Consider the following 20,119-nt stretch of genomic DNA (forward strand, 5'->3'; position numbering starts at 1 on the left):
TGAATTACCAAGGCCGGACGCGGGCTAAAACCGAGTGAAACCCCGATGCCACCTTCTCCTTCACGTTGGTAGCCGGTGGTGGATATTCCAAAGCCATGGAGAGAAGCTGGGATCAACTGGTGGAGTTGCATAGACCCATGTTGGCGGGAGGCGAGGCGGACTTGGGAGGAGGCACAGCTTTACTAGGAAGGGATGCAGGCTGAACAGGGACAGAAGCAGGGGCGGCAGGAGATGCAGGGGCGAGGTCAGGCGTTGATATTCGTTCCGATCCGTTCCCGGTTTACTTTTACCAGCACTTCAAATACGTCCCAAACGAAGTGACCCAGGAGAAAGCAGTTGTACGCTGTGTAGGCCGGCACACCTCCACCTTCGGGAGACTGAACATTGTAACGACACCTTCTGTTGGTTCTGTCTTGAGGCAGTCAATAGTTGCGTAGCTGTGGCGCCACTTCTCCGTCTATGTCGCGCTGGCTCGAAAGGACTTGGAGAACAGCCCCTCGGCGGTGCTCTGCCAGCACCGATGTCGTCACGTACAACTGGGTAGAGAGCAACCCAAAGTCGCTCCATGGTTTCATAATCAACCACAAGTACAAGGACGAGACGCTGTATAAATGGCAGAATAATCACAGATTACCTAATCACCGAGAATAACTGGGTCGATATCTCTGTTCCACGGGGCTATGTACCTTTGCCTGTAGATACCTTAGGCCAGAGCGAGGAAGAATGATTTGATCGAACCACGAGTGAATATGCATAAACACTCGAGTGGATGCAGTCAATTCCACATCATTTCATGTGGATTTTAGAGGTTTGGACTGCTAAGCCTGAAAGTGTTGAACAAAATCTACCGAGCTTCATTGAGATAATTTACAATAATAGTGGTAATGACGCCATGCGAGCCCCGGTTATTGAAACTGTAAATATACTAGCTCTCTCAACATGCCCCAAACGATTCAGCTTTGTTTGCAGAATCTAATCATGCAGACTTGTGGGCCCATATTAGTACATAACTATCACATGTCCAACACCTGCACTTCGACTTCTTGCTATACTCTGCTCGGTCTCTGTTTCTTCAAATACTACCCTGTCTCGCTTGTTTTACTCTTCTAGTGGCGTCAGTGCAGGCAGGTCTCGGACATATTTGTTTGTAGCGGCTACGTTGGCGTCTCTATCTTTCCGGTCCGCCATCCTGGTGCCAAGTACATATACCTTAAGTATGTCCCATTATTATTCGCGACACAAATGCCACTAGACAGTCTCTAGGCTGTGATTTATTGTGGTAACAATTTCTGTTGCGTGCCCTAGGCACACCGCCTGTGTGCTAGGTGCAGCGCTCGGGCGAACTGCCCCCAGATAGCCTCCCTTAGCTGCAACCTTTGGGAGTTAGTCCCGTCTTCATCATCATCATCATTCGTACAACTCTTGTCTGCATTGCCCACAATGTCCTTCTGCTTCTGGAATTGCCTGGATGTCACGCAATGCACGGACCTGGCCATAAGGCTAGATATTGTCAAACAACAAACAGCTTTACAATGAGGCTTAGAAATTGGCACCCAGTGAATAGACCTGATTTGGCCCCCGATCATTTCTGCAACCCACCTAGGTCTTCTTGCAGTGGTTCCTGTCCACTTCGTCTCGTATGTAACCTTGTTACTCCGCCATGAAATCTACTCAAAAGGCTCTGGTTCTTGCAGTGCGAGCTCGTAAGCCGCGCGCAAGCCGTCACTGAACGAAGTCCCCTGCGGCGCAAGTGTTCTCTAGACCGTGGGGAAATGCGAGCCTTGGCACATTCACGATGCCCACGCTAACTGTCATAGGATGAACGTGCTTGTTTCGGGCTTTGACTCGGTCTCGTGGTTGAACTCAACATTGGAAATGTTGCCTCGAGGCGGCCCAATCAAGCTTGTCTGCTATCATCGAACCTGTTTTTGAATGGGTCAGTGAGGAAAAGGGCCTCAGAATTTCCCGTGAATATTGAGAATGGTTATGAAGATCGTTTTCCCAGCACACATAGATGGTAGAACTTCGATCCTGCCATCGCAAACCTTCGGATAAGAAGATCCTTAAGTATGTCGCCCTTGGAAAGTTCTTAGGATCTGTGGACGAATTCCTATCGGTAGGGCACATGCATGCATCTCTCATATGATGCGGTCCACTGCACGGGTGAAGCCTTTATTAGTGCGCGGGACATCACGGTGATCCTTGGCGATAACGAACTCCCTTGGCATATGAAAGTTTCGAGGAAGACCTGCCATATGGTGGCACTTTTCTGATGTATGTTATTTGGTCCAATCATGTTCGCTTTGCCTCGGGGTGAGCAGTCCGTCGATGCTCGCATCGATTGCGCGGCGCCCTCTAGTTAACGTCCCACACCCACATCCGGGACATCCCCACATGTGGGACACCCAAAAATGCCTCATCAACACCGCTAGCCTCTAACTTCAACCTCTTTTTTCTTTACTAATATCGATTCGATCGTTACGAAATTTTACATACGCCTTCGTTACACTAATATGAGTCAATATACCGAAGATGATATCTATCGAGCTCTTCAAGCAATAGCTACCGGTCAAAGCCTCCGAAAAGCAGCATATGAGCATGGTGTCCCAAGGTCTACTCTTTCACGACGGATTCAGGGAGCCCAGTCAAGAGATATAGCCTTCGCTGACTACCAGAGGCTCTCTCCAGCCCAGGAATCTCATCTGGCTGAATGGGTTCGAATCCAGGCTGCCCTAGGCCTCCCACCAACCCATCAACAGCTCAAAGACTTCGCCGAGCGTATCCTACAGATCCACGGAGACACCGAACCACTTGGAAAGAACTGGGTCCAGGCTTTTATCAAGAGGAACCCTTCAGTCAAGGTCCAGAGAAGCAGAGCTATCGATTCCCAGCGTACTAATGGAGCCTCAGCTAATGTGATCAGGCAACGGTTCAAATACCTCGTTATCCCTGAGATCAAAGCTATTAAGGACTCGAATCGATACAATACGGATGAGACAGGTATTCTAGAAGGTAGAGGATCAAATAGTCTTGTTCTAGGATCATCTGAGACTCATTCTATACGGAAGAAACAGCCTGGATCTCGAGCTTGAACATCTTACAGAGTGTATCTCTGCGACTGGTACTGCACTACCCCCACTTGTGACATACAAGGGGAAGTCTGTCCAGAAGCAGTAGTTTCCTCTGGACTTGACTCCATACGAAGCCTGGAGGTTTACAGCAACAGAGAATGGGTGGACTTCAGACTCTACGGCTATCGAGTGGCTATAAAAGATCTTTATTGCTTTGACTTAATCAGAGGACCCTGAAGAGACTAGGTTACTTATCCTAGATGGGCATAGTAGCCACGAAACGACAGAGTTTATGTACCTCTGCTTTATAAACAAGATACACTTGCTTTTCTTACCGCCACATACATCCCACGTTCTCCAGCCTCTCGATCAGTCAATCTTTGGACCCCTCAAGGCAGCCTATAAGAAAGAGCTTGGTTACCTTAACCAATGGGATACTACTACTGCCGTAGGGAAGAGAAACTTTATCCTCTGCTATAGAAAGGCACGTCTAGCAGCACTGACCGTTAAGAACATTATCAGTGGATGGAAATATACTGGTCTCTGGCGTTCGAGCATAGCTAGACCCCTTCTGAGCCCCCTCCTCCTTGAGAATACGTCAGCACCAATCAAACAGCCTAGTCAGACTTGCAAAGGGCACTCTAGTAGTCAGGACTGGGCGTTAGAGAGACATCAGCAGTAGCCTGGTCAACGCCTAAGAGGAGAGATGAGCTCCAAGATCAACTCAGCTTATTCAGCAAGCTTGATAGTGATCCAAATACCCAGCGGCTACTCTTTCTGAAAGTTCAAAAGGGCTTTGATGAGAAGGACTACCAATTAGCTATCGCACAGCGAAGGATTGAGGCAATAGAGGCAGAGCTTGTGGCTAGTAGGGCTAGGAAGCGGAGGAAGATCAAGACGAGCCCAAATTCGAAGTTTACTAATATCAAGGCTATTCGGAAAGCTCAAGTCGAGGCTGGTGAAATTGAGGATAGTACAGATGAGTCTAGCGAGTCTGAAAACCCTAGTGATGGTTAAAGCTGTATTGTATTCGCATTAGAATAAGTGTAAAAAGGTTGAAGTTAATGGTTATAATATACAGTGTCATTTGTAGGGCATCCCACATGTGGGGGTGTCCCGGATGTAGGTGTGGGACGTTAGTGTCGAATCGCCCTGTCGAAATTGTGTTCGAGCCATGCGCACTTGACAATACGATGGCGGCACAATAGCTCGAAATGTGACATGCGGCCCGATTCGTGAAACAGGAAACAAATCTGAGGTGAGGGCCATTGGGAGAAGCGTCTTGTTGGCCCGAAGAAGCCACTTGAACCGGGTGGGCTTTCATATGCGCGGGCCCGAATGGAACGTCAACACATTTTAAACAAATTTCTATGGATAAGGAGGTTGTGAGAGGTGGGAAATATAGCGGAATTGAAGTCAGTGTGACCGTAATTTCAGCGACACAGGCGTTGGGGCTCCGCAAGGGGTGTATGTTTCAATGATCGCTCGCTACCATTTAACTGCCCCTTTTAAGTAAGACTGGCCAGGAACTGGTCTGGTTAAGAAATGTCACAATGCAGCTCTCGAAAAAGAAACAACCCATCGAACGATGGGCAACAGAATGAAGTACTTGAGTCCAGCAGTAATCATTTTGTCCATCACCACTTGATTTCCAAAATAGCTATGATACATGTTGCCCAATGGACCATTCCGAACACTGCGTGAACATACTCGCACAGACAACGCAGAAACTACATTTTGACAGCACGAGGAGAAACAGGCCCGGTTGAATTTGTTACGAAGTGTCGCGACTACACGACTGTCAAGCTGTGCTGATGGCGACACACGAAGTAGCTGTGGCATCCACCAAGGGCGCACGAGACAACACCCATCAATCCAGTATACCCCTTCGTGAGCATCTTCATGCCAAGTCCCATTGCATGCCCCAGTTGAACACCACAAGTTGATAACCGGTCAGCACCGCCCAACACACCTGCCGTTCTCTGTCTGGAGATACCACTTCCCGAGACTTAAGATGGCCTTGCACAGTTCCCACCCGTATTCTGGAAGTAGGTCAAGCTGTTGAACTCCGTGTACAGCGTCTTGAGCTTCCACTTGGCCTCATCCCAGATCAGAATCAAGATACTGATCCCCGCCACGGGCTGATTCGACGGGCCAAACGTCTGTGTCCATCGCAGGACGAGCGTATCGCATGTCACAGCATTGATGGACGTGACAAAGAGCGGGATCTTGAGGGAGTTCGCTTGAGAAGTCTCGAAGGCCTCCTTGGACGGGAAGGTGACGGACCCCAGGATTATGTCGGCCAGTGCGTTGATAGAGTCTGAGGTGTCGGTGAAGTTGGAGGTTAGAAAGGAGTCAGCTAGGGCGGGGGAGTAGTTCCCGATGAGCTGCGCGTAGGTGGACGCGATGGCCTTTGGGGTCGAGAACGGGGACGTGGACAGACATTTCGTGGGGTGAAAGGCCCTTGGGGTGAGGGATGCGGCCAAAGCCGTGGTGGAGAGAAGAATGAAGTTGAGAATACGCATGGTTGACGGCATTACGGTGACAGCAAAGTGCATCCGGAGCCAACGTGGGTGCAATAGAGGGAAGGAGACCGAATTCTGGTGGACGAGCTTCTGGGAAGCCCCACGATGGTCTTGAGCTGTCCCTTTGTACCCAGCCCAGTAGCTGGATCTCACCTACGAAGTACGCTTAAAAAATCCTGCTGTAGGATTCAGCAATACAGCATTGTACCACCTCCAACAATGGATATCTTGCCGCATGGGACCAAACCACACCGTATCTAATTCGTCGCCCGGTCCGATACCTGCATCATGGCTCAACAAATGTCCACGATATTGACAGAAGTTGCTGCAATGAGTTATAGTCCAGGATCTGTAACCCTGTCCACGGCGAGGCTGAGCAGCTGTTGTCTTTCTATGGCCAGCTATCCGATCAGATCATGTGCTTTTGGCTGGCACCATGGGTAGCGGGGTGCATCGATGCCCTGCAACTAACAAACATGCACGATGCCCTGGGAATCAAGTGCAGGATTGCGGTGATGTTATGATGCGATGCATGCGATCCCGGAGAGAAATGGCAATTTCCAAGCTTCGGAATAACTGTCCTGGTATATCGCACGATGATAGCACAGGAGCAAGAAGGCTGGACGGGCCATTCGTTGCTTACGCTGGCTGAGTCCTTCCCAAAGTTCTGCAAGACAACAAAATCACTGAAGCACTCTACAGTGGGATGCAGTGTGAGGCTTGTTGGGTCTGCCGCAACATCAATTAGCACAAGCTCATGAAATTGGAAGGAACCACAGGCGCCAAAAGTCAGTCGTCAGAGAAGCTGTCGCAAACACTCGCACAACATCCTGAGGCCAAAACCGCTTCTTCAACAGAGACCACTCAGCAAGCAACTTCATGACTGGGCATCAAGCATAGCCCTTATCGGAACCGACAGCGCTGTTGTTGCTGCTGCTGCTGCTGTTATCTAAATGGATTGGGATTGAAGCTGATGTGCTATGACGCGACCTGCTGGATTGGAGCTTGGGCCATCACCTGCTACCCTGCATGGATACTGCGATGACTGGGTACAGAGGGTGGCCACTTTTTGCAAAGGTCAGCATGACTCTGAGGAGGCGCTGTTAAGTGCATAAATGAAGTTGATTAATAATGCAGTCAGCAAAACTGATGAGTCCATACAAGGTGTGACTTATCTAAACCTTTGTTGCTAGTTTTCACCGACTGACCGAGAGTGACCTCTTGATGAGGTCCCAGCTAACCCCTTTTCGGCTTTACCTGGTCAGTGCGTCACGTTATCCAGTCATCCTCCCAATCCGCTTGCCCCGCTTGACCACTCGCGCTTGCCTCCGCAATTTGCCTTTCCAGCTGCCTCTTGTGTTCCTTTGGTCAGGCAGCCTTCCACCCCACGTCAACCTACAACCTTCTCTGATTATCAATTATCTGCGAGCAACCTCTCTTTCCTTCCACTTTGTCCACCCCATTTCCCATTTCGCGACCTACATCAACTTCATCAACACCACTGCGGGAACTATTCTTTGATCCCCAACTCCATTCGGATCATCGTCGCCTGCGTCGAATCGTCGCTGCCGACCTCTTTTGTAACGTATCCATTACCATCATCCACCGCCAAGATGCGATCCAAGTTCAAGGATGAGCACCCCTTCGAGAAGCGCAAGGCTGAGGCCGAGCGCATCCGACAGAAATATGCCGACCGCATTCCTGTAAGTATTGTTTCCTTCTTTGCATCGTCACGGCATGTTCGCCGTCGGTGAGGTTCACCACTTATCGTCGGGCGATCGCTCAATGCCGTCGTCACTACGCGTCATTAAACTTTGGGGCCTCGACCCCTTTCGGCTTTGCCGCTCCGTTATCTTTATGCCATCTGACATTGTCTGTAGGTCATCTGTGAGAAGGTCGAGAAGTCGGATATCGCTACTATTGACAAGAAGAAGTATCTCGTCCCTGCCGATCTTACCGTAGGCCAGTTCGTCTACGTCATCCGCAAGCGCATCAAGCTCTCCCCCGAGAAGGCCATCTTCATCTTCGTCGATGAGGTCCTGCCACCGACCGCTGCGCTGATGAGCAGCATTTACGAGGAGCACAAGGACGAGGATGGGTACGTCGACTGCTTCCTTTCTTCCATGACGTAATCGTATGCTAACTCTGCAACTAGCTTCCTCTATATCACCTACTCGGGCGAGAACACCTTTGGCAAGTCGGTGTAACCCCCCCTGGCTACTCCTTTCATTCATACCCCATTGGCGTTTACGGTTGGTCTTTCGGAACGATGCGACGGTCACTGGCAGCAACACGCGATGAATTACGGCTAGGACCAGGGTTTGGGTTGTAGACGCGAAACATTGAGTCGTGGAGTGGCCCACGTACTGCCAGTGGTCAGGGTCATGACACTTCTAGTTCATTTCTAGTGGTACGCGCGATGACTTAAGGAATACTAGACCTCAATGAACGCGAATTTTAATAAAATCAACAGGTCCCCGGCTTGTCCACGGTTATTTCTAGCATGTGAGGAGACGTAATGTACAGCTAAATGCTTGTTGATCAGTCGGGATGCGGCTGTGGCCGCATCTAGAAGGCGATAATTGGAGGAACCGGTGAAACAACAATGACTGTATCCAATACAGTGGTATTCAACATTGTTGGCACGTAAGACTAGATTCAGACACGGATTATCCGGTTCGTGCCTAGCCATATGGTACTAGCCAGTGCCGTTATCATGTCCCCGTGGACGGCATGAGAAGCCAGATGCTGGGAGGTCTGCGAACCATACTGCCGATTGTTTACATTTGAGTACTGCCCTATCGACGTAGCTTGTCTGCGACAAATTGTCACAGTGACGAACGTAAGCCCAATCCGCACATCCAACGCGTCAGGAACTTATTGGTGCAGTTGTTGAATTATATATATTCTCTAGGGGCATAATGGCTAGGTCCCCTCAATGGTATTACTTTACGTTACCTCCAGCATCGCTTCGTCCTCTTATCGGTACTTCTTTTGGCGCTATATCTGATGAAACTACTCGACCGTAGGGTTAAAGCACTATACGTGTCTGGTTACACTATTCAAGCTAACTAAGGCTGCCGCTATCCACAATTTACTTCGAGGACTCCTCGATAACTTCTGTATCGTATATTTAGATAATATTCTAGTATTTCTCTGCGTAGGGAGAGCCGTATACGCTAAACAATAAGCTATAGTTGCGTGCCCCAGGCACACCGCTTATGTGCTGGGTGCAGCGCTTAGGACAACTGTCCATAGGTAGCCCTTCCATAGCTGCAGCCTTTGGTAGTTAGTCCCATCATCATCACTAATACAACTCTCTTGCCTGTGCCGCCCACAGCTACCTATCTAAGTTTGTAGAAGTAGGTACATTATCCTAGCTAGACTCTTAGGGGCGATGCTACCCCGTAGCGTTTTGATCTCCGAATTTAAAGGGGTAAGGAGATTATAGCTATGGTCGCATCCTTTGAGTACTAGAGGGATTGTCTGTAAATGTCACGATATATTAGTAAAGTCCTATCGTATTATTATAATCTTTAAGTATTGATATGATAATCTAAATGAAATAGAATATAAGCGGGCTGGTGTTATGCTGATGTTCTAAGTGTATAGAATAGAGTATTAGGGAGTGGCAATAGGTGGTAAGTCAGGATAGCAGCATATGGACGTTAGACGGTATGCTTCTAGGCGGTGTCCTAGCAACATCGGCAAAAGACGGTTGGGGCTTTGCTACTCATGGATAATTCTAGTGGTCTGGAGTAGTTCCTAAGTCTATTGGCCTTGTACCTGGGCTTCTACCTGGGCTTGCCGAAGCTGGTCTTTGGTCTGCTTAAGTTCCCCTTGGATCTGCTGTAGGCTTCTCGGAGCCTGCTTGAGTTGCTCGTAGGTTTATTTTAGTTCTTTGGACATATGTTCTTTTGTCTCGACCATTTCTGCCTTCAGATTCTGCATTATCGTAAGCATGATCGCTTTCCATTTCGGGCCAGGTATGCGGTGCTTTACGGGGTTTTCGTCTACCTTCTTCGGCGTAGTGGGAAAAGGTTGCAAGGCACGCGGAGTAACTATCACATCATTTTCTTCGGCATCGGTGGCCTCCTGGCTTGCGATGATCTCCTCGCTCGTCATGAAGACATACCTCAGTCTCGAGTTGTACCGCTTATTCTTGTCCATGTCTGGGAGCAATTGGCTAATCAGTTGTCTCCCTTTGCTTTGGAAAACCTGAAGTGGTGCGCAATGATATCAGACACCTCTCGGCTGAGTTTGCAAACAAACAATGTGGTTCCTCCAATGATAGCCAGCGCATTTGCCCTTACGCCAGGGGGATGCCCCTTAACGGCGAGCGGTTCGCGCGGCAACGTGACTCGATCATCCACTGCCTGGGCCACATAAATACTAATGGGCAGCGAAGAGCTGATATCCGGCGTTGTAGTATCAATGTCCGCGAAGCCCAACCTCTTCAAAGCACCATCCCTCTGCTCCAGAGTAAGCAACGGACCCTAAGGCTGTCCTGTCTCAGCGCCTATCCACCGCCCGGGAAGCGTCCTCACCGTCATGTCATTGAAGATTAGATCGGTGAACACAAGCTCGCCCACGAGGAGATACCCACCGGGCTTCAACAGCCGGCGGATATTGGAAAGCGTCGCCTTCACGTCAATAGAAACGTGTAGCACGTTCATAACGGCCAGAACATCATACCCGCCCTCGACGAACCCCTGTCCCGCGATGTCCTTCTCGATATTCAGCGTCTTGAAGACCACACCTCAAGCCTACTCTCCAAATTCCTCTTCCGCCGGCAAAAAGAACGCACTCGACATATCGGTAAAAGTATACGACGCATACGCCCCATCCAGAGCCCTCGAAACCGAAGACGTGATGGCACCCGTCCCTGCCCCGATCTCCAGGATGTTCAGTTTCGGAAAGCGGCGGGAGATCTTGGCCACGAGGCGGTCCAGCCATTGACTCGCCGGGCCGGTGCACAGGGCGTTTCCTTCGTAGAATGCGCGCAGTAGGCCGTCTTGGTTCATGTACTCGAGAATAGACCCGCCCGAGCGGATGACGGATAGCAAATTATTGCCTGCTGCCTCGAAGAAGCGGATGTCTTTGCGGTGGTCTGTATATCGGGACAAGATCTGTGTTATGTCGGAAAGGATGTCGTTGTTGAGGTTGGATGATTTGCGCGGTTGAGCCGACAGGTTGACTTTTTCGACTGCGAGGTTGTACCATCGGAGCTAGTTCCGGAAGTGGAGGAGTAGGGTGTCCTGTTCCTGGACAGATATGGATAGCGAGGCGTTGCGGGCGAGCCAGTATGCTCCTCGGTCCATATCCTGGTATATCTGGACGTCGTGGTCTGAGAACAACTCTCCGGCTGCAGCAGCCCTTACGTTACCAGCACCTACCATTACCAACCGGCCAAAAAGTGCTTTTAGCAAATAAACTCCACAATGCGATCAACTTCGTACATTAATTGGGCACCTTTCAATATTTGGTGCACCATAAAGGGCGGGCTAGCCGCCCCCATCGTAGTCCTCGACGACAAGGTCGACGACAAATGAAAAAGACCAACGAAGGCCCAGATGCCGTTTTATACGTGTATGGTCACACTGATGAGGGGTTGCCGTTCTATATCGAGGAGTATGGGTTCGGCACGTGGTTGACCCAGAATACGAGGGCGGTTGTCCAGGTTGGCGGCAAGTATCAGGGGTTGCAGAGCGTGTATGTGATGTTTCATGAAACGAACACTAGCACACACAACCTCAAAGATGACGGACGGCGCAACAGACACACTTTATTTGATTATCTATTATCTATTAAGCCGTCGCCAGCTATTCTTTTGTTTGCCACCATTTGTTATCAATGCTGCTGCCGATAATTTGGTAGCCATGTCCTGCATGCATGCTTTCATTCAGAGAGGCTTGGTGCTGACGTGATCTGGACCGTTGCTTGCCTGTAGTGTATATACCAGCTGCGCACCAGCCGGGAAGTCTCGGTATGCGATGTAACTCTCATTCAAACCTGAAAATGAACTGTGCCGCTTGAAACATCGAAACACATCGCTCAAAACGGATATACTTGGCCTTCTAAGAGGGAAAATCATAATTGGCCAAGCTCTTGTATGGAATCACGATATCGAAAAAGTGATGTCCTCTTACCTTAAACTAAGCATTATTTCTACAGTTGTCAGGTGTTCAGCGCATGTCCGAGGCCGCTGTGATCTAGATAGCCCTACATTTTCTGCAGATCTGTAGCTCACCACCACCACGACGAATACATGCTGTATTGCGCACGGGTTATGCGCCCTCTGACGCTTCCGCTTGTGTACTGATAGTGTTTTAGATTTTAATTACGATCGATCGTGTCTGTTCTTTTTCGGATCTTTGGCGTAAATCGCGCTGCAGAAACCCATCTTCGTCAGTTGACGGCGATCAACCACTGAAAGCAATCAACCGAGCGCGCCATCATCAGGCACAATCGCGGTCGTTCGGCACTTGGCAATCAACCAAGGACCCCCTTTTAGAAAATCCTTACTGTGCATCACATCGTAAACACCTTATCTTCGTCTCGTCAAGGTTATGTTTATGGGGCCAAACCTTCGCAACCGGCCTGAAAGCCTCAACAATTATCGAGGTCTGCTGAATAGCTTGTTGGACAGGCTGTATATCCACTTCTTGATAATTTGGTCTTCAACGCCATAATACAGTCTGCATAGTTGTACGCAGTCCACGACGTAGAAATTAGCCTCTCGAGTCTGTAACTTGATTTCAAAGGACGAGTCATGGCTTCAACATATTGAAGATTACGATAATATGTGCCCTGATTGGTCCGGATCTTACAAAGGTTAAATGCATCAGAACCACGTCAGCCAAAATCAGGCCATATATACTATGTAAAGTATAGATACGTGCTTCGAAAAAAAGTCAAATTGACTGAAGGTCGAAAAGACTCATTAAGCTTTCCTCCAGTCCACCGTGGCCAGGTGGGCAGTATTCCAGTGCTAGACGCACAGGATTGTCCCTGACCACGGAGGTATACTGGATTAGTGACGGTTCAAATTCTCCCTGTTACTACTACGAGTTGCAGTGCTATGACGCAATTACACACCGAGCAGCACTTTGGATGATCTGGCTGAATGGTTTCAAAAGTTCGGATGGCGAAACCCAACGCAGATCGCCTCGTGTTGCGGGCCGGAGCGTAGCGGTGGTCCTGAATAAGCTTGTCAACCTTTCTGGTTGCTTAGAAATTCAAATTTAAGAACCTCGATTCGCTATCCTTCACATGGTCGAATATCGGGTTGGCCAGTCACTTTCAACATGATCCGTCCAAGCGAACTCACGCGGTCGAAACTATTCACCCTATTCCTCCTGGTGGGTGTGTTGGCCAGAGGAGCAGCCGCCGCAACCTGCAATGGCCACGCGGCTCTCTGCGATCGCCGATACAGCAACATAACCTTCATCGGCTCGCACGACAGCGCGTTCGTCGGTACGGGCCTCGCCGACAACCAACTCGAGCCCATCGACCGTCAACTCGCGAGCGGGATACGCTTTCTGCAAATCCAAACGCACGACAGCAATGGGACGATTGAACTATGCCATACTCTCTGCTTACTCGAAGATGCCGGTACTTTGAGTGGTTATTTGGGCACCGTCAAAACGTTTTTGGATAGTAATCCTGAGGAGGTGATCACGTTGTTACTTACTAACCCGGATAAGAAGACGGGTATAGAGTTCAATGAGGTTTTTCAGGGGGCTGGGGTGGATGTTTATGCGTTTGTTCCGCCGGGGAATTTGACGTTGGATACTTGGCCTACTTTGGGAGAGATGGTGGGGAGTGGAAAGAGGTTGGTCGTGTTTATGGGTTTGTGGGCATGACGAAAAGGGGGAAGCCGTGGGGTTGTTGGCTGATGATTCATGCAGACTATCTGGCTGATAAATCGGTGCCGTACATTCTGGATGAGTTTAACTCATTCATGTTGTAAGTGGCCTCATCTCAGATCATCTCAGATGCTCAGCTAGAGGCTCTGTTCGACATCCATACTGACGCGATTTCACCAGTGAAACACCATTCGAGTATGTAAAAGCTTGGCCTCGATACCTGCAGACGCTTTATCTCTCCATCCGGAAAGGTGGGATTCCAAATTCTGACTAATTGATCCAAGTACGACCGATCCAGTCTTCCCACAATGCAATATCGATCGACCATCTGGAGCGTCCCCTGCAGGCCGCATGTCCCTTGTCAACCATTTCTTGGACACCAACACATCCGGTCTCCTAATCCCAGATAGGAGTGCGGCAGAAACGACCAACTCCGCTGCATCAATTATGGCGCAGGTCAACATCTGCACAGGTTTATACAACCGCAACCCAAACTTCATTCTGGTCAGCATCAGCGAACCTTCCGCGGCAAGAATGGAATTCTACAGACGATATTGTGCTAACGAGGCATTCAGCTTGACTGGATCAGCATCGGAGATGCCATAACTGTTCAAGATCAACTTAATGGGGAAAATTCCACCCAAGTGTCTACTCCGGCGAATCAAACTTCTGAGAACTCGGGTCAGACTGGTGGTTCTCAGCAGGATCCAAGTAAAGAAACTGGAGGTCAAGGACCAGCAACTGATTCGGTGGCTAATTCACTTTTTCAGCGCTGGCGAGAGACCCCATCTAATATTGCAGTTGTGTTGGCTTGTACTATTTTATTTATGGCTATTTAACATGATGGATGCATGGGTCTCGTGGCACCGGGTCAAACTCAAGAGAAGGGAATCGGCACGCCTGTATCGTTCGTTGCAGCCAGGAAATATTATCTTCTTAGATTCTCCCAATGGAGTATTGCTATGAGCCGACAGGTGTTGATCATGTGGAGTGACCATATCGGGATCATGCGGTTCATGTGAAGATCCGTGTCGTAACAGGACAATAAGAGCCCCAGAATCAGTGGAATGGGAATCCTTTGTTTAGTTGACTTTAGCGGATGATGAATGATCATGGAAGAACTCTTTGTATGAAACGAACTAAGGTAGGACCAGTCGGCCTTCTATTATCACCCGACGAAATGAAATAGACTAGGTTATATGTGAGTATAGTAAATAGAAATGTGGCTGTGTTCAAACTCGATGTTCTTCTCAAAACAAGATTGTAGAGGTATTAGGAGGTACGTAGTGTACTGCCTGCGAGGTAACGAACAACACATTAAAATATTTTGATACAGTTCGAAGTAAGTGAATTTTGAATAGTATATTTTAATTTAGCGCGAGAGCGTCACACATACTCCGACAGGATACGCCGGCGAGACGGAAGCGGACGTCACAATCGCTCAGACCAGCGGGGTACACGATAGAGAAGGAGGCTAGGGGCTCCGAGTGGATAGGCAAGGCGAAGGAAGTCCCGGCCGCCCTCCTAGACCACTGGGAGAAGAGATGGCTCTCCGGGGCAGCACAACACGACCGCCAGCGACGCGCTATCGCCGAGGAGCCGGAGGGCCCCTCGATGCGAATGCCGAAACAGGGCAAGTACTCAGACCTAAACCGACCGGAGGCGTCTACCCTATGCCAGATCAGGACCGGAAAAATAGGACTATCAGCTTTCTTATTTAAGATAGGAGCCTTCGGTGTGTACTCGCCGCTATGCCGCTGTGGAGAGGCCCCCGAGACGGCAGAGCACGTAATCCTCTTTTGCGGCCTGCTGGAAGAATCGAGAGAGCGCCTACGGGCCACTATCGCACCATGGCCGCTGCATACATGTAGAGACCTGGCAACGGCGACGGGGAAACCAGTAGTCAGCGGGACTATCACAAGGTGGCTACTCAGGACTGGCCGGATAGCGCTTAGGCCCGGATAATATCGATCTTCTCAGGGGGACTTTGTTAGTAGGGTGAGAACTAACATAGTATTGTGGTGGACGTAACGCAGTCGCTAATAGAGCGAACCTACGTAGCAGCGTATGTATTTAGTCCAGCCATTAGGGCACGGTTTGACATACGGGAGCACTTGTAGAGGTACCGGGGGCTTCAAGCCTACGGCGTATTTAATAATAATAATAATATTTTAATTTACGTCTGTCAGCTTCTGCTATCGCCTCCTATCACAACCCACCCAAGACTAATCTTGGACCATTTCAACTCTACATAACTTTACATTAGCTGAAAAAATCTCGCCCATGGAGAAAATGGGGCCAATAAGAAGAAGTATTGTTACACCTCAACCTTGCTTTCCTTCGTCCGAAAGATACTTTCCTTTTTCTCTGCAAAGCAACAGAATCATGCTGAAAACCCCCCCATTGCATGTACAGCTCTGAACGGTCCGTAGCGCCCGCCTTATTTCATGGGATTCTATGTCGAATCGAATGCCAGAGCCATACGAGGGTGAAGCACCACAAGTTGAGGGGAAAAGTCTGACACCGTCGATATAGTCAAATATAAGAACAGCAATGGTTTCCAGGCCGCCAGAGCCTGAAATCCCGAAACCAAGAATTAGCCCACCGAGACCAACATCCCGTAATATGAAAAGAATGAAAGAAGCAAAAATAAAATTCCATAGCCCCAATACTATCGAAAGCAGCGCGTCCATCAAGGGTGTCTCATAATGCCTGCGAAACCAGCTCAACACGGGGTTGTCTCGAATTTAATCACGGGCTGTCGAAGACAGATGCAACGCGAGCATTGAAAAACCAATAGGGTTAAGAGGTTTGCCACAACCCCACAGAAGTCGTATAGAAGTTGTAGATCTACAAAGCGTGTCCCCATATTGAGAATGCTAGAAGCAAGGCGAAGGGGAAGAAGAATACTAGCTAGGGCAGAGAGTACCCATAAAATGTTGGACTCGCGTAAGTCACATCTCAGTTGTAGGAACCTGAGATGATGCTGAAGACTTTCAGCATGTTGTTGGTCTTATTGTTGATATCAGAGCATACGCCCCGCATTTCAGCCGCCAGAGCTTCAGAGCTTCGGTCATCTAACGACGAAACCAAACAATATTGTCAACACCGCGGGAGTGTTATAAACGGTGCGCATATGAAGTCACAATAATTCGAGCTGTACATCGGACTAGGGTTTGAACAGCGTTGTTGGAACTTTGTTGCGCCAAGTCGCCCACCTTCTAAGTGATTTTTACAATCTAATTAGCACCATCCAGTCAACTAATCCCAGCAAATCAATGTAATTATGGAAACCCGGTTGGTCAGATGTTTGTGTGAGGATACAGCAATGAGTCACGATGAGTGAATCTAATACGAATCCCAAGGGAACATGACCGTGAATGTCAGAACATTATTTCCATTCAAAATAATAGTTATTTAAGTAATGATGGCTCCTAAAACTTTCCAGATACACAAATGAGTTGTAGGCTGCGATAGAATTTAACATCACTACTAAAATAACGCCCAAACCAACATCTAAGGCCTTCCAAAATCGTATTCCGTACAACCTATATTCGCTTGTCATGCGGAAAGTATTCAGGCCAGTGAGTCAACTCCCCAAAATTATGGAAACGGAACGCATAGCCCAAGATGCAGTCCAGAATTGGCCCTACCAGTACAGTGCGGTACCCCAAAGACCAGACCGACCGCCTCAGCCCCCTATGACCAGCAACATATTATCCAAACTCAACTACACCACCAAACCCCTAAAGTTCGGCGAGATCGCCATCCCCATCCATTTCAACACATCCGACGCGCACAACACGCTCTTCATGATCCTGGACCCGGACCAGCCCCCAAGCACACGCGAATTCGTAGCTCGCATCGCGGATCTCATCCCCAAACTGGGACTAGAAAGGTTTCTGCCGCATTTTCAAACCGCCGAGGAACAGTTGTGCGAGATGATACGCATGGAGAATGTACAATTTGTTTGGTCGTTTGGCGATGATCATGGTCGGTCTAGGCGGGCGGGCGGGCCGAGAGTCGGGACTACGGTGTTGGCGCAGTTGGATGATGAGGGGTTGAGGGTTTGTTTACAGGCTTTTATTGCGAGGGGCGAGAGGGATCATGTTTATGTTGATGTGGCATTTAGTAGTGTGGTACTTTAATTTCGACAATGCGACATGCCAAACATCTTCTATATACAATTGTTAAACCAACCATTTGCAACCCAGTGTCAGCTGATAGATGTTTCTCTCCGATGAATATGCGCTTCTCCAATTCCGAGAGAAGCTTCCAATTATGTTCGAGCAAGTAAAAAAACGGTACACTATTAGGTCGACCAGTAATATAGAGACCATCAGGGACCAAGGGCTCTCTGGCAGAGGTAGGAAGCCCTCGCGGGTACTCAATAGCGCTAGACCAGTACGAACGGAATAGAATGGTAGAAGCGTTTTTTAGACTTCCTCAATGTACTAGAGGGAGAAACATACAAAGGTTCCCCAAGTTAGGACCTTGACGCTCCTGGCAATTGCCGCCTGTGTCATGGCGCTCTCGTTGTAGTCATGGGCAAAGCATAGGACTGTTCTATTTGACGTAAAAACCCGACTTATGACCGAGCTGGAAAACTTCGAATCAAGGCAATCCTGAATAGTGGTTGTGCAAACCACAGAGGGGAGTAATGCGAATCTTATACATACACTTCGTGGCATTCTCTCGACGAGTTGATCTTTCGAGAGCTTGAGACTTCACAGAAGCCCCTCCAAGTCATCGAATGTTCGAAAATGCTAGTAAGTGATTTTTCTCTGCGATTGCTCTGGCCTGAGCGAAAATGTCCCTATGACTCAAGGCACTCGTCAATGGTGTGGATGAATTTGCGAAGTAAGTCCACCACCTTCGTTATCCATTCAACAAACGCTTTTTGTCTTATACTTTGTATAGTCACAGAGAAGATGGAGTCGACTGGAGTCGAAAGACCGCACTTGAGTAACCCAACTTCCACACTTGAAATGGTAGACAGAGCCCATTCATCCTGGTATTCCCCTGATGTTCCCTGTGCTGGTTGGAAAACCAGTCCACGATGGTGGCGTAGCCAGTGCCGCTTGATATTAGACCAGATCAAGCTTTTTAGGGTGAACCAGTTCCTGGCTATGAGCGCAGACCATTGAGGTAGGGTCCATTTCTATCCGATCATATACTAGTGGAAACTGTTTATGACCGCGGCAAGCTCCATCCGGCGGCTAGTGTAGACTGGAATGTCATAAAAAGGATGATGTTGAGACCGGGATGATGAATGTACTACAACTCTCAAGCCCGACAACGCATGCGATGACGAGGATGTGTTTTAGAAGCTGTTCTAGGGTCCCTTATATCACGTCGCTTTTCGACAGATATATCACACAGTGCACATTTTTAGATTATCGGTTAGAACTGACCAGGCCAAGCATTGAAGCTGCCAAGAGACCAGAGACTTTCGAGAACGGAACCGGCAGGGCGACAAATTGTGAACCAGAAGACATTTGTACACCCACATATGGGCCTCGCCAACGGTACTGGATCTACCGAATGAGACAGTGCCGGACTCTGGCCAAACGGAGCCCCTTCAGGCAGGTGACGTCGGGGCGACTTGTGCTCTTGACTCAAGGCCACGACCTTCCTTTCTTGGATGATGATGGTGAAAATAATGAAGAAGACGTAGCATCATGGGTTGGTGGTGTCGACGTTGGGCAGGATGTACAATATGTCTTCCGAGACGAGGAGGACGTTGTTATTTTAATCTGAGTGATACTATTGGCATATAAGTTTTGTTCATCTGGAAATCACTGTCGCGATATCGGTTTTCGCGGATGGTGGAAGCACAGCATTAATACATACGTGCCATGGGAGAAAGCCTACCTTGAAATGATATCTAATAGAACGAAGTATGTATGGTGTTGTGCATCTCGTCAGCCATGTGGCGTACGTCTCTGGAACATAACAACAAGGATTTATTTTCAGGCACGGTAGACAAATATTAGGGTATTTTTCCAAGTTACATTGTTTGACATCATGCCTTACAAGGTACATAGCAGCTTTCACCACATGGTTCAGGGCTATGGAACTTTTAATAAGGCAAGCACCTTTACAGACAAAAGAATGTTACTATTCCTGTCACCGGAGCAGAGCATCACGATCGCCAGCGACGCGCTATCGCTGAGGAACCGGAGGGCCCTTCGATGCAGATACCGAAAGGGGGCAAGTATTTCGGCCTGAACCGACTGGAGGCGTCTACGCTGTGCCAGATCAGGACGGAAAAAATAGGACTAGCAGCCTTCTTATTCAAGACAGGGGCTTTTGGCGTGTACTCGCCGCTATGCCGCTGTGGCGATGCCCCTGAGACGGCAGAGCACATAATCCTCTTTTGCGGGCTGTTGGAAGGACCGAGGGAACGATTACGGGCCGCCATCGCACCACGGCCACTATACTCTCGCAGAGACCTCGCAATGGCAACAAGAGAACCAGTAGTTAGTGGGACTATTGTAAGGTGGCTGCTAGGGACGGGTCGGACAGCTTCAAGGCCCAGATAGCATCGATCTTCTCAGGGGGGACTTTGTTGGTAGGTTGAGAACCAACGTAGTATGGTAGTGGACGTAACGCAGTCGCCAATAGGGCGAACCGACGACGCAGCGTATGTATT

At 48.9% G+C, this 20,119-nt stretch overlaps 6 protein-coding genes across 6 annotated transcripts; 3 read left to right on the forward strand and 3 right to left on the reverse strand.

The window, feature by feature from the left end:
- Positions 1–5,098: 5,098 nt before the first annotated feature.
- BCR38DRAFT_305352 (uncharacterized protein) lies at positions 5,099–5,485 on the reverse strand (the record flags this gene model as incomplete). Its single annotated transcript, XM_040854609.1, has 1 exon — positions 5,099–5,485. A coding segment is annotated over one exon (387 nt), but the record flags the coding sequence as incomplete, so codon positions are not given.
- A 1,311-nt stretch (positions 5,486–6,796) lies between these two features.
- BCR38DRAFT_447495 (autophagy-like protein 8) lies at positions 6,797–8,091 on the forward strand. Its single transcript, XM_040861154.1, has 3 exons — positions 6,797–7,299; positions 7,477–7,694; positions 7,752–8,091. Exons 1-3 carry the CDS (start codon positions 7,210–7,212, stop codon positions 7,801–7,803), a joined length of 360 nt encoding a protein of 119 aa, XP_040711420.1. The 5' UTR covers positions 6,797–7,209; the 3' UTR covers positions 7,804–8,091.
- A 1,981-nt stretch (positions 8,092–10,072) lies between these two features.
- BCR38DRAFT_447500 (uncharacterized protein) lies at positions 10,073–10,421 on the reverse strand. Its single transcript, XM_040861155.1, has one exon. The coding sequence runs from the start codon at positions 10,270–10,272 to the stop codon at positions 10,093–10,095; it is 180 nt and encodes a 59-aa protein (XP_040711421.1). The 5' UTR covers positions 10,273–10,421; the 3' UTR covers positions 10,073–10,092.
- On the reverse strand, positions 10,073–10,995 carry BCR38DRAFT_527528 (uncharacterized protein; the record flags this gene model as incomplete). Its single annotated transcript, XM_040865397.1, has 2 exons — positions 10,073–10,824; positions 10,978–10,995. 2 exons carry the CDS (start codon positions 10,993–10,995, stop codon positions 10,363–10,365), a joined length of 480 nt encoding a protein of 159 aa, XP_040711422.1. The 3' UTR covers positions 10,073–10,362.
- Positions 10,996–12,781: 1,786 nt separating this feature from the next.
- On the forward strand, positions 12,782–14,419 carry BCR38DRAFT_447502 (PLC-like phosphodiesterase). Its single transcript, XM_040861156.1, has 5 exons — positions 12,782–13,447; positions 13,507–13,564; positions 13,645–13,659; positions 13,749–13,968; positions 14,040–14,419. Exons 1-5 carry the CDS (start codon positions 12,904–12,906, stop codon positions 14,301–14,303), a joined length of 1,101 nt encoding a protein of 366 aa, XP_040711423.1. The 5' UTR covers positions 12,782–12,903; the 3' UTR covers positions 14,304–14,419.
- A 2,650-nt stretch (positions 14,420–17,069) lies between these two features.
- Positions 17,070–17,612, forward strand: BCR38DRAFT_489425 (uncharacterized protein; the record flags this gene model as incomplete). Its single annotated transcript, XM_040864393.1, has 1 exon — positions 17,070–17,612. One exon carries the CDS (start codon positions 17,070–17,072, stop codon positions 17,610–17,612), a length of 543 nt encoding a protein of 180 aa, XP_040711424.1.
- Positions 17,613–20,119: the final 2,507 nt, after the last annotated feature.

The sequence above is a fragment of the Pseudomassariella vexata genome (genome assembly GCF_002105095.1).
Source record: "Pseudomassariella vexata strain CBS 129021 chromosome Unknown BCR38scaffold_16, whole genome shotgun sequence".
Lineage (NCBI taxonomy): Eukaryota > Fungi > Ascomycota > Sordariomycetes > Amphisphaeriales > Pseudomassariaceae > Pseudomassariella > Pseudomassariella vexata.